Below are 13,742 nucleotides of genomic sequence, written 5' to 3'. Positions count from 1 at the left end.
TGTTGGAAAGTCCTGCTTCCTTGACATGGCACCTCTCTGAATTATAGGCAAGGAAGAAGCACTCACGGCCTTATTACCATCCTGTGTAAACTCCCATGAGAGTATTTGTGTGTACATATGTTTGTCACGTGCTCTTCCTCTTCTGTTGAGCAATAGCCTCCTTCTGCACTGCTTGTTGCCTTTCAGGGTTACGCAGGGGACCTGGTGAGGTGAGGGTGAGCCACCCCAAAGCAGGTGGTGATAAATAACTTTTTGCTGATAAATCATTTTTGCAAATCGTTGTCGATAAATCATTTTTGCTCATAGGGAAGGTGCCTGTGAGGCGCTGTCGATACAAGCTTCAGGGTCACTTGTGCAAGAACCCACTCCTGGCTGGCCCTGGCAGTGATTAGTGCCTGCTGGGAAGCATAAGACTGGATATGCCCTTTCCTTGACAAACAGAGTTATAAAAAGGTTTTTGCAGTTTGCAATTATTTTCGTGTCTTCTGAATGCAGTCATGGTATTTGACTCTCTCCTCCTGTGGCTTTGAGCTCCACTAGACCAATTATACATGGCATCAAGCAGGGTTTCCTTTTTCAGTTTCCATTCGCAAATGAAGTTAGACTATTTGGAAAGGCAAATTTGTACCAACACAGCCTCGGCTTTACAGACCCACTCAGACTGTGTCTGAACTCATTTTCTTTGAGTTTCATCAGTCCAGCCAGCTGCACAGAGTTACAGCCTAAAAACTGCCCACCAAATCCCTGACGTTCCCTTCTCCCACAAGAAACCCACCTGCACAAACACTTTGCCTTTGTCCAGAAGAGAATACATGTGCTGATGCCACTGGCTAGCAAGAGCCATGGGGAGTTATTTTTAATTAATTGCCTTTGCATGGTCTTGGATTACTGCTTGCCCAGACAGCCAGAGTCTCTCCATGCAAAAAGTCCCTTTTGCCATAATCCTCCACCCTACATCTGCCACCCTCCAGGCTGTTCCCATGGGGGCATCTTCTCCTCTCTCAGGGGAGCAGCGTGTGGCTGGAAAACTGGACATGCTGAAGAGCCAAAGAAGAGCAGAATGGCTCAAGCTGACTTTAAGTGAGGGCTGCAGCATGGGCCACCAACCCACAGCATCAAGAGCTCTCTTCTCTGAAGTGCAGCGCTCCATTACGATTTATGTTTTCTTCATAGAAACCTGCCTCTGGCTATCATCATCTCGCTACCTGTAGTCACTCTGGTTTACGTGCTGACAAACTTGGCTTACTTCACGACCCTGTCAACGGACCAGATGCTGACGTCCGAAGCCGTGGCTGTGGTAAGATAGGTGCATTTCTGATGCGATTCATCTGTTTTCCAGGGCTGGTTAAATCAGACTTACAATCTCTGCATACATCTAGTTTGTTCCAGGCTGATCAGGGCTGCTTACAAAAAAGCTGATGTTTGACAGGAGATAAAGGCAACTGTGACGGGAGCAGGGAAGAACAGCGTGATACCAAGTGGGATTAATCACAGACAGTAGTGAGGGTGGGCAGTCAGTTAGCACTGCTCTTAATTCATAAACACACAAGGTTGCTGCTGGCCTCATGACTTATCATCAGTTACCAGAGCGTGATATTTATGGGAAAAGGTCATTCAGTCAATGCTGAACTAGATTGTTCTCTCTCTCTGTATCTTCCTTGTTTTAATTAAGAGCGAAAAATAATACTTCTATTAATTAAAATGCCACTGCGGTCAGAAATCCTGGTTGCTTCAGAAGTGAGCAGCATGGGATGACCTTGTAAACTGAGTGGGACCAGGATGGGTCAGTGCTTCAAGGGGCATCTCCCAGTCCAGGAGAAGTTGGTCTGCGCCATTCAGGTGATGATGCTCCATCCTTCGGGTTAGTACCAAGCCCCCATTCCAGCCTGCACCTACGTGGTGCTGAGTTACTGGAGATGCCAGCCCTGGTCGCATCACTCTAGTTGTGTGCCTTTGCAAGTCTTGAAATCAGTATAATAGTGTTGGCATCAAACTGCAGTGAAGCAGTTTGTGATATAAAACCACATCTCCAGGTCTTGCTGCTGATTTTTTTGCAATTCCATAATACGCTTTTTCAGGAAGGAGGAGCAGCAAATGGCAACATGGAAAACTCCGTAACAGCTTTGGCACTAGGCCATGTCATTTGTTCAGATTTCTACAAATACTAAGTCTCTGTAGGCAGCTGTGAGTTCTTTTGGACATTCTGGGTGTGAAATACCTTGTCTTGTGGCCCCACATTTAGGATTTTCTTCTTTTGGACATTTTGGGTGTGAAATATCTTGTCTTGTGGCCCCGCATTTAGGATTTTGGGAACTACCACCTTGGCGTCATGTCCTGGATCATACCCGTCTTTGTTGGCTTATCGTGCTTTGGATCTGTTAATGGATCTCTCTTCACTTCTTCCCGGTAGGTTTCTTGCTCAATTTTGTGGTTTTTGGTAACAAGTCATGCTTAATGCCTCTTTATTTGGAGTTGTCCTCCAAAGAGTGGCTGTGGGTAGACACAAAGTCTAAAGAGTCTGGAGGCCATGTGGGGAATGTGGAGAAAAAAAAAAAAAAAAAAGTAAGACTTTAAAACCATATCCAGTTTAAAGGAAACCCTTTCAATGGTCTTAGTCTTCTGTTCCTCAGGCAAAGTCCTGTTGAAGTTATTAGAACATAAACAAACACAGGCTTGGGGCTCAGTGATGTTGCCTGAGAAAGTGTCTTTAATGAAAAGCAGAAAGTTATGAAACTTCAGGGCTGAGAATCCCTCCAGAAAGTGGAGAAAGGACAAGGCAGGACAGGGACTGAGCTGGTTCCAGCTCTGACACACATCTCCCAGGTTGTCTTAGGAAAGTCACTTAATTGCTCTCTCCAGAAAGGATATAAATACGTCTTTTCTTGCATTCCTTGTCCGTCTCCAGCCTTCCTTCTAAGACAGGGACTTTCCACTGTGTATGTGCAGAACACCCCGTGCTGGGGTCTGACCCTGGAGGGCCCCACTCCTGAACCGGTGATAGCAAAAGGGCAGGGCTGGCATGGGGCAAGGCACCACTGAGGTGGAAAACCTGCGTGGAGCCTGGGCGTTCCAGACTTGCTGCCTCAGCCCTCTCTAGGCTCAGCTTGGGCTGTCCCCACTTGTTTTGTGCTGAAGACAAACCCCAGCCCAGGGCTGAGGATTGCAGAGATGATAACTGCTCTGTCTCCCCCACCTCAGGCTGTTCTTCGTGGGATCCCGAGAAGGACACTTGCCTTCAATCCTGTCTATGATTCACCCCAGGCTCCTCACTCCTGTGCCGTCCCTCATCTTTACGGTAAGCACCTGGGGCTGTGGTGATGAGCATTGACCTGGTATTGAGAAACGGGCCGGGGGTAGGATCCCATCAGCGTGGTTGGAGGTGGGGGCTGCTTGGGCACCCCCTCCAGACACAGCCAGCCCTGCATGCACCTAAAGGAGAGGGTAGACCCTTCTCCTTCTCATCGTATCCTCATATTCCACTTCTGTTTTGACATCGGTCCAGCCACCAATTGAAAATAGCTTAAATAAGTAAAAAAATCATTAACGTCATTCTTTTCCTAGCGGGTAGTTCTTCTAAAATACCCGTATTTAGTGTTGTAACATCCGTGGTTTTGCCTACTCCCTTTGCTAATGGCTTTTTTTTTCTCTGGATGCAGTGTGTCATGACCCTGCTCTATGCCTTCTCCAACAACATTTTCTCAGTCATCAACTTCTTCAGCTTCTTCAACTGGCTGTGCGTGGCTCTGGCCATCATTGGCATGATGTGGCTGCGTTACAAGAAGCCAGAGCTGGAAAGGCCCATCAAGGTGAGAACTGTGTGGTAATTGTGGCAGGTCCTCCCTGAGTCCCTTCTCAGCACCTCAGGAAAGGTTCAGCGAGTTCGGCTGCTTGTCCTGCATGGAAGAGGGGCTGGGATTGCAAGTGTACAGGAAAAATGTTGTGCTGTAGCTAACACAGGCGTCCCTGCTGCACAGAAATCTGCCAGTGCAAGGAGGATGAAGAGCTGCCATGACCATGGGGACGTCAGAGTGAAGGGGGGCTCTGGGGTGTTCTGGTGGGGTAGCCCAGTGGGAAGCTCTCCATGACTAACATATTCCCCAGGACAAATCATAGGCTGTGGCCCTCGGTGAAACACTGTACCGTCATGGAATTCACTTAAAATAGTTTTTTAATAAAGCAGACAAACCCACGCCTGCAGAGATGAGAACTTTGTTCTCTTTGTCCTTGGCCAGCTTGGCAGTACCATGTCCCATCTGGGAGGAGGCCAAGATCATGTCAGCTACAAGTGTGTCTGCCTTTCTTAAAGGCATGTTTCTCACTCATCCCCCAGCACACTCAGGTCTCTGCCAGGCAACCGGCAGCCAGAGAGGATCAGACTGACAGATCTGTACCAGTGCCTTCCCGAAGTAACTCTTTGCAGGGTGTTTTATTTTTTGTTTTTTTCTTCAAAAAGCTGGGCTGCTCTCAGCGGGTGCCCTGCTTGGAGCTGTGTAGCCCATCCCCTGAGAAACTGCCGTGAAGATGCTACGGCTTGTGCTGTGCTTGCTGCTGAATTTGATGCTGTTGGTACAGGTGCTTTTTATAAGGAATCATTCAAGGATGGAATGAGGATCAAAAAAAAGGGTGCTGAGAAGGGCTCGTGGCTCTTGGCAAGCCACACCTCCGTGCTTTGTTTTGCTGGTTTTAAATGTACGTGTTAAGTGTTGGCCTATGTCTGTTTTCTCCGGGGTTGATGGAGAGCACTGCTTAAATCAATGCCTTCCCCGTGGCAGCTCAAGGTCACGGTCCCCTTGTTCAGAGCACTGGGACAGACAGGAGCACCATCCACACGGGGGTCTGCAGTGGAACGTGAACTCCTTCCTTCCCCAGGCTGTACAGCTAGAGAAAATTCACTGGAAAGCACACCCTGTTCCCCAGATACAACCTTTAACCTCTTCTTGGGTCCTTCTTTAGGTGAACATCTGCCTGCCCGTTTTCTTCATCCTGGCCTGCTTGTTCCTCATTGCTGTGTCCTTCTGGATGACGCCGAAGGAATGTGCGATTGGCTTTGCCATCATCTTCAGTGGGATCCCTGTTTACTTCTTCGGGGTCTGGTGGCAAAACAAGCCCAAGTGGGTTCTCCAAGGCATCTGTAAGTGTTACCAGTGAAGACCAAGGGTACAGCCTTGGCTTTTGCTCCAAAAATAGCAGCTTCCCAGTGAGCACGCTACAGCTGGTAGCACTGGCTCTCCTCCGTGTAGTGGAGGCTTCCAACGTCTTGGCTCTGATCAATTCTTCTTTAACGGTAACAAGTTTTAACCTGATGATTACCTCACCTACCAAGCACCCAAAACGCACCCTGACTTGCAATAATTGCAAAGTTTGGACCAAATACCATGAGGTATTTTTTCATCTTGGCAAACAGGTTGCTGTTATGCAGCGGAGCGTAATTTGCTGAGCACATTGCTGCCTTTCTTCAGCCTCCTGTAAAAGCACAGGGTCAAGCCTTTTGTCAGCAGAGAATCACTTTCTAGTGATGTAGGAAGGGAAAAGAAGTAACAGCATAACAGTCTGAGCACAGTTGGCCTCAATTTGTCTGCTGAAAATTCGTAATTAATCCCAATCCATCACCTAGCCAGTGCTAACATTTCTGATCCAGTCAAAGCTCTCCTTGGCATCAAAATGTGGCAGCAGAGCAGAGGGAGGGGAAAATCCCCTGGACATTTTCTCTTGCAAGGTTTATTTTTAAGGTATCTTCATATAAGGTTTTCCAACAGCTGACACTACACCACGGTGTGTTTTGAAGGGATGGAGAGGTTGTGCTTGGCACATGTAACCTCTGTCTGAACAACTGAATCAAGAAAGTCAATCCGTGTCGTCCAAGTAACTAAACTCCACCATCTGCCTCCCAGCTCTCATACAACAGGCTGACCTAGAAAAGCAGACAAGTAGAAATGCCCAGCCTTAGCTGGATGCTTTTTATGAAGAAGAAAAAGGCTTTCAACAGTACTCAGCACTTGTTATTCTTTTTTTTCGCCTGTCTCTCTCTCTCTCTCTCTCTCTCTCTCTCACATTCACTTTTTCATTCTGAGTATTAGGCCCAGTTCCTGGAAAAGCCGTTTCTGCAGTGCCTGGGTGGCAAATTACCATATTAATTGTTTTCCACCACCAAAGGCTTGTAAGGAGAATATAGAAAATATTCTGGGAACACCGAATGATAATTCTGCAAATGTCCTGTTAGAAACATATGAACTTTAAACACATGTGCATATTCATCTATTGCAGATAATTTGATCACCAACTGATCTGAGTTTGACTTTGTGGGTATTTAGAATTAGTGTTAGCTTTACCTGGCAGGACCATCTCGTGATCTCCAAACACACAGTGAAGCAGCAGAAAGCACAGGTGTGTTTGGGTACTAGCCACCAAAAGTAATGGGTAGGAAAAAAAAGTTACTTCAGTTTAGCACCCTTCCTGTGCAAACTTGTGTCTGAAATGCCTCCTTTGCTCTTCACCTGCTCTGTGCAAGGCAGTGGACCTTGCCTTGTGTTCAGGATGCCGAGTTGGTTCTGCCCTGGGTCCTCAGGCCTTTAAAGAAGCTGTGTGCACATACAGCCGAGGTTTTCAAAACAGGAAATAAAAAGCACTGGCTCATATTTTCTCTGCCCATTCCTGCTCTTGTGCCTGACTCAGTTTTGGCTGCTTGCAGTTCTGGCATCCCAACGTAGTTCCCATATTGCTGTGCAATTAGAAACTGGTGTCAAGAAGTGCCAGAGCCTCTCTCGGGGCAGTACAACATCCTCGCAAAGCTCCCAGTGTTACGTGTCTCAGTTCTGGGCGTGAGGAGAGAGAGAGAGTAGCCTGCAGCTCATTTGCTTTCAAGTCTTAAATTGCCTTTGGGCTAATCTTGCTTGGAACCACGGTGGGGAGGCAAATGGGTCAGCCCTTTTGAGGCAGAGGATTGTGAACTGAGATCAAGATGTATGTTGGGTCCCTGCGTGTGATCTCTGACCTGTCCTTTGCTTTCTTCCCCGTAGTCTCTGCAACAGTCCTGTGCCAGAAACTGATGGAAGTGGTTCCGCAAGAATCATAAGCAAGAAAAGCAGAGACATTCAGCTTGAGGAAACGCACAATATTATTTTAAGACGACACAAGGAGAAAACGCTTCTGATCCCTCGTAAACGAAACCTAGGCACTGGAGCACCCCGTCGGAGCTGCTTCACGTCTGACACCATGCCCCTGGCTCTGCCTTGCCTCCTCTAGCCCCTCCGTCGCCACCTTTTAGCCTGGCAGATGAGCAACCCTGCGATGAGAAGTTCTTGGTACGAACGTGGGCCAAGAGGAGGAATTCCTGATGGCAGCTTCAAAGGGGTCCTGCCTGTCTGGCAGCAGCGAGTTCAATCAGCATCTGTGTGTGTGTGTGTGTGACACTGAGGGCTGTACTTCAGTTCTGTGTAGGCTTACTCAGTTTGGGCCTGGGATCCCCCAGATGACAGCGAATCTGCTCATGAGCCCAGTTTGAGTGTTCCCAGCTGTACAAACGTGCCTGTGTCTGGGGCTGGGACAGTCACAGAGCTGCAGGGTGGTCCTGAGCCCAGCCTACCTGCCTTACCTGGTCCAGGGGGGGTGGTTGTGAAGCGAGGGGTGGCTGATGTTGGCTCACACGCTCACACACACACATAAACTCATACCAAAATACGTGCTGCTGGATGCTGTGGACTCTGTCCACTGGCAGTGACTTACAGGAGACAAGGCAGAGAAAAATTAGTGTCAGAGAAATGATGTGGGGAGGCCTCATCTGACTTTCACTGCGTTCCTGACTAGAGCACTCGGGGTCCCCTGCCACTGTCTGGCTTTTAACTCTCAGATCCAAGCCATCTCCCTGCTATTGAGCCGGTCCTCCGGGATGCTCTTCACTGCAATGCCCATCCCGTGGCCCTGTGAATTAGCACTGGGGCAGGTGCAGGCCTGAGGGTGAAGTTCCTTCTGATAAACCCAGGGAATTGCAATTAGCAGAAGGCCGAGTCCTCGGCTTGCTCACTCCATGTTTTCCTGTAGCTAGGCTATGATCCAGCATGGGATGAGCAACATCATGCGCTCCAAATGGCCCTGTTCGTTGCCCACCATGTGATTCACGTTTGCCCCTTAAACTATTTGCAAAAAGAACATAAGGGTGGGATTCCCTTGACTCGTTCCCGGGGGTCTGTGTGTGCATTGCCCGTCGCTGCGCCCTTCGTTACGCTGTGTCTCTTCTAGAACGTGCAGTGGGGACGGGACCAACTGGGTCTGGGGGGGTGTAGAAAAGGGCAGATGTCCCCCCCCGGATGGCTGGAGCCTGGCTTTAATCTCAGTCTGCTGTAGATGGTCTGTTTTGCTCTAAGAAGCAGGGACTGGGGGCCTGGTTCTCCTTCGTGCAAAACCACAGCCTCAGGTTTGGCTTGGTGAGGAGCCCCCCCACCCCGACACCCTCCGTTCAGGGAGTGGTCTTTGAGCATAAACCGTGATCCGCATGTGAAATCTTATTTTGCTGTTGTGGGTGGTGCAGTGCCATCCCCTGAGCCCACCAAAATTCCTCTAGTTCCCAAGTAGTCCAAACTGTCCTCTTTGGAACACGTTGCTTTTTTTTGGTCGAAAGCATCACCTTTTCAGCAAAACTGCAATTCTTGAACAATTTGCTCATTATGCGTCTGCGCTCAAGGTGATAGTCGGAAATCAAAAGCATCTTTTCCCCACAAGTGAGCTGCTTCAGTCTCTGTTACAGATCTTCTGTGTGCTTGTGCTTTGTGCAAATGGGTTGTTGAACTACTTTTTCTCCTCAATACTTTTGTAAACTAAGCTGTTTGGAAGCCAGGATCCTCCAAGAGCTAATGCTTTCCACTGGATTCTCCTCATAGCGTAGAGTTATTTTGGATGAAGAGGCATTAAGGACACCAATGGTACTAGCTCATGCTTTGTCCTTTTAAGTTCTTTAGCAAAAAAAAAAAGTGTGTTATAGCAGGTGGCAGCTTCTGTTTAAGTGTGTGACAATGACCGTGGCTGTGTCAACGAGTGTCTATGTGCAGCTCTTTGCTATTGCTTTGCCAACCACGCGGCTTTGCTTTGAGGCAGTGCAGGAGGAATAGGTGAGACAATCATCACGCTGAAAACTTTTGCTGTCAGGTTGTTTATTCCATGGCAGCACAGTGAAGAGATGCCCAGGCCAGCTCAGGTGCCACTTCACAGGGGTTAGCGTCGAGCTCTCCTGGAGGTAAGTTAACCTGTGGAGAGTTGCAGCTGGTTTGGGTGTATCTACAGCGCAGAAGAACCCAAAGTTTATGGCCAGTGCCTGGCTGTTCAGGGACCTATGTGCAATGAATTGGAGCATCTCAGATCCAGTGCCTGTGGAGAGGCATTTGCATAAAAATAAGGTCGTGAACCATAAAACCTGAACTCAAATTTTTGGAATCCTCTTCCAGCTGAAGGCTGAGATGTTTTGGCAGGGTAGCAATGGGAAATCACTGCTTATGCTGGACTTGTTTCATGGACAGAGAACCTCAGTCTGTCACCTTCCACTTGGTCTGCAGGTTTTTTGGCTGCAGTGCAGGGCCTGGGTTCAGCGCAGGGGCTCTCAGTGCTGACATATACCAGCAGAATTACTTGTGATGCGAAGGGAAGGGATTTCAACTCTCAGCCCCCTCAATCCGATGTAAATTAGCACTCAAGCCCAATCCACAAAGAGCTCAGAAATGGGTCCAGATCTCCCAGAGTGGGGATTGCTTGGTTTGGACACATCTCTAAATGAGTTTCATCAGTGATGAAGACCATCACTAAGCGGTATCCTCTTGGTGAACCTTTCACACTGGTTTTAAAGAGGAGATGTCACACTGAGAAATATTTTTTAATTAATTAACTGATTTTAATTAAATCCTTAACTAGCTTGCTTGCTCTTTATAAATTTTCATGATTTTTCACTTGCTGCTAAAGATCTTTCTCTTGTACTAACCTGCTGGCTCTGGCACTGATACCATATGTTTCATGATCTCGCCAGCGTCTCCCTGGCAATAGAGGTGTAGGAAGAAACTGAACCGGGTACCAGCACAGAATGACAAAAATGTTGAATTTGGTCCACCACAGCTCACATCTCAGTTTACCTTTCAAAAACTTGATTTCTTTTATCCCTGATTCATTGACCCTGATAGTTCCCCTCCACCAGAGCTTGGTGACATGGCTGTAAGAGGTTGGGTTATTTTTTCCTGGCAGTTAGGGAGATAATGAGTGAGGGGGTAAAACTGAATTTCATTTTATAAAGAAAACACAATAATTTCTCCAATGGGTGAAACTGCTGCTAACAGCATCTGCTGTCCAGCATGACAGCTTGTAACTCAGATCAACAACCAGGAGTGTCTGCTGCCCCCAGGGGCTTGCCATGTTCAGCTGGATTTTGCTATGGAAAAAGAGCGAATACATCCCCATGAAAAACTTCCTTGCTGGTTATTTTCCTCAAATGTGGAATGAGATGTGTCACAGAGGGCGAGGGGAGCAACAGAGACTTCACAGAAAATTTCTCATCGTTCCCAGCACTGGATGTGGGATTTTTCTGTTGTTTCTCTGTCTGCTTGTGCTCTGTCGAGCCTGTTGCAACCCACCGCAAAGGCCACGTAGAACCACAGCGACCATGAGTTCACTTTCCTAAACAGCTACAGTTCAACGAGGTACCACATGGATCTATTTCCTAGGACAGTATTCTGCAAATACAGCCAGAGCAGTCGTGTCAGTGGAATCACAGAATCATTGAGGTTGGAAAAGACCTTTAAGATCATTGAGTCCAACCGTGTTGCTGTGGCTGCTATTTCTGCAAGCGATGGCTGTGCCACAGTAGTCCCTTGGTCCTTGTACTAAACCCCCCTTTCAATTATCGCTCTTCTTAGCTTGTTTTGAAGTATTTAGACTCCCAGGCAGTCAGTTGTTGGGGGTGTTCATGGAAGAGCATCCCGTGGGGATTGCTAAACAGTAGGGCAGGGGCGTGCAGAGCCGGCAGCCAGGCGCTTCCTTACCCATGGGGTTCCTCTTTCTAAATGAGAAATCTTCCCAACTGAGAGGGGAACCAGCCCTGCTCGGCCCTGCAAAATGCTCCCGGCCAAAAATGGGGTATTTAAGTCATCCTGGGTGGATTCTTCTCTTTTTTTTTCTTTTTTTTTTTTAAACTTCCTGCAGTATTTGCAGTGTTTTCCATCTCAGATACTGTGTCCTGGTAAACACGCTTTTGTTTTTAATGGCACCCTCTATGGATACTAAGTTCCAAGGGACTCTGTCACTGTTGAACAAACTTTAAAGACCCTTCCAACTGGATCGAAACTCGTGAGAAGAGGCTTTGTTGCCCGCCGAGCCCTCTCCCTGTGGGCGGCTCAGGCAGGGGAATAAATTGGGCTCCTCCATGGGCTCCTCTGCTGTGGGTCTGCCCCAAGAGCGGATCCCCACAGCCACGATTTCCCAACCATGGAGATATGTTTGCAGTGGCAGAGTCCTGGTCCGGCTGCAGGGAATCACAGGGAAGGTGATTGTGAGCTGAAGTCTGGGAAGGTACCTGTGCCTTCAGGCGAGGCTAGTGGTCTCGGGCTTTAATAAAAAATAAATTTTTTTTTTTTTAAAAGAAGAAAACAGCCAAATGTTGTCATTACGCAACACTGGCTGTTTGGGGCTATTCTTGTGGGATGCCAGCTTTTTCATCAACCAGTTGCACAACTCCATTTCTAATGACATCAAAGGGGAAGGCAACATTGGCCATTGAGAAAGAGCTGGAACAAAGCTTCCTCCTGCAGTTTGGGAAAGGGCAGCCCAGGGTTGAGACGGCTCCGGTTCCCCCCAGGGCTCGCACTGAGGTCTGCCGGCCGGCGCCGCGACCTCGGCATAGCCCCGCAGACTGAATCGCAGCCTTGTGCTGGCCCTGGGAGCCCAGCGAGTGTCTCAGGCTGCGGGCTGGGCCGGCGTGGCTGAAGCTGGCCACACTTGGCTGCCAACCAGGGAGCGCAGCAGCTGGCTCCCTGCGGTGATGGGAATCTGCTCCCGCGCCTCCGTCGGGGATCTGGCCAGTGCCAGGGCATCCCACAAGGCCTCGGCGTTGGGGGATGCTCAAGGGGCTCTTCATTTCTGGTGGCTCTTGAGGAGTTACAGCTGGCCGGCCTTACACTACTTTTGCTTGTACTTGAGAAGTTTCTTCCCAGTTTACACAGTCTGAACTGGAACTAGCAGCTGGTGGGGAGTGGGGGATGCATGGGATGCTGCTGGGCTTGATGGAACCAAGAGCTCCCAGTTTGGTGCAGATGCTCTCGCCCGTGTGATGTAGTGGTAGGACACGTGGCTCGGGTTCAGTCACCCTTAAGTAACCGATGTCCAGAGGATTATTTCTTTGCTTTTAGTCCCCTGTTCTTTGCGTGAGAAGGGGTGTTGCTTCCTCCAGCTGTTGAAGTGTTAAGGAGGAAAAAAAAATATTTTTTTAACTATTGAATTAATTTTTAAATGGCCTAAAAGAGACTTTATATCTACACCTAAATTATTCCCGCTGGGTGACGTTCATCTCGGCGCAGGGGCTCCGCAAGTGCTCAGATGCTCTCCTGCATCCCAGGCAGCAGGACGTGGCACTGTGGGGTCTGGCTGCGTCTCCTGCGCTGGGATGAATTTCACATTTTGGGAAAAAAAAGTCCTTATTTGTTCAGAGGACAGGGTGAGGTCCACGTCCCACCTAAATCCTTGCGAAGGAAGAATTTTAAGTGGTACCCAGACCTTGCGCTGCCCCGCAGAACAAAAGGAGGGTGAAATTCACTTCTAGTGAATAATCTGACTTTTCAGAGATACCTTTCTTCTAAAGTTCGTATTTTTGTTGGTTTTTTTAAAAACACAGAAAAAAAGGATCTTAACATACAGAAGAAAATCTAGATCTGATTTACAATTTTGTTATATTTGGTTGCTTTAAAAATATTTTACTAATTTAAATGTTGCTGTAGATGACATTCTATTTATTTTAAGGGGTAAATATCTTTTAGTCTTAATACTTCTACAGTAAGCACTGTCTATTTACAATGTTTGTGTTCCTGTCAACACAGCTATTCCACGACTGACCGAGTGCTGGTCAGCCAGTAGTAACTTAATCAAATTGCCTTGTAAAACAAGATGTCTCCTGCAATGTATTTTTTGTAGTATTTCTTGATTCTTTTATGTCTGTGGTTAACAAATCTGTTAAATGTTTGGGTTGTTCTATGTTTTGGGTTGTTGTTTTGTTTTTTTAACAAAGACAGCTGAATTACAACTCTCTTGTTGCTGGTCTTTGCTTCTAAAATTTTTATTTTGCAAAAGGTTGCCTTGTTTATCCCACATCCACGGGCACCTGAGCCCTGGGTTTCCAAGTGTTCCTCTTGCAGACAGGACTAGGAGCGAAGCTTAGCAATGGCAGCATCCATCCCTCTGTCACCATCCTTCTTTTTAAATTCTAGTTACTGTTCCTGATTTTGCATGTGTTAAAACTAAGGGAATGGGTAAGTGGGTGAGCTTTGGGCAAGAGGTGGGAGCAGAAGATGGATGTCCCAAGGCCCAGGGTGTATCTGCATGGTTATATGACAGAGATGCTGCTGGTAAAAGCTTGCAGCCAAAATAAAATGTCTTAACAGCAGGAAGGTATCAAACTTAATATGGGGAAAGTGATCTGGGCTGCGTCAAGAGCAGTGTGGCCAGCAGGTCGAGGGAGGGGATTTGCCCCCTCTACTCTGCTCTCGTGTGTCCAGCTCCGGGGC

General features: G+C 47.8%; 1 protein-coding gene across 1 annotated transcript in view; it reads left to right on the top strand.

Annotated features, from left to right (window-relative positions):
* Window positions 1-13,261, top strand: part of SLC7A5 (solute carrier family 7 member 5) — a 41,161-nt gene extending 27,900 nt beyond the window's left edge. The window contains exons 5-10 of the mRNA XM_074882001.1: window positions 1,174-1,297; window positions 2,303-2,406; window positions 3,199-3,295; window positions 3,657-3,806; window positions 4,954-5,131; window positions 7,017-13,261. Coding sequence (XP_074738102.1) covers window positions 1,174-1,297; window positions 2,303-2,406; window positions 3,199-3,295; window positions 3,657-3,806; window positions 4,954-5,131; window positions 7,017-7,072 — 709 coding nt within the window. The 3' untranslated portion in view covers window positions 7,073-13,261. The remainder of the gene's footprint in view (window positions 1-1,173; window positions 1,298-2,302; window positions 2,407-3,198; window positions 3,296-3,656; window positions 3,807-4,953; window positions 5,132-7,016) is intronic.
* The last annotated feature ends 481 nt before the right edge of the window (window positions 13,262-13,742 follow it).

The sequence above is a fragment of the Strix uralensis genome, chromosome 12 (genome assembly GCF_047716275.1).
Source record: "Strix uralensis isolate ZFMK-TIS-50842 chromosome 12, bStrUra1, whole genome shotgun sequence".
Taxonomy (NCBI): Eukaryota; Metazoa; Chordata; class Aves; order Strigiformes; family Strigidae; genus Strix; species Strix uralensis.
This window is presented reverse-complemented; position numbering and strand designations above follow the sequence as displayed.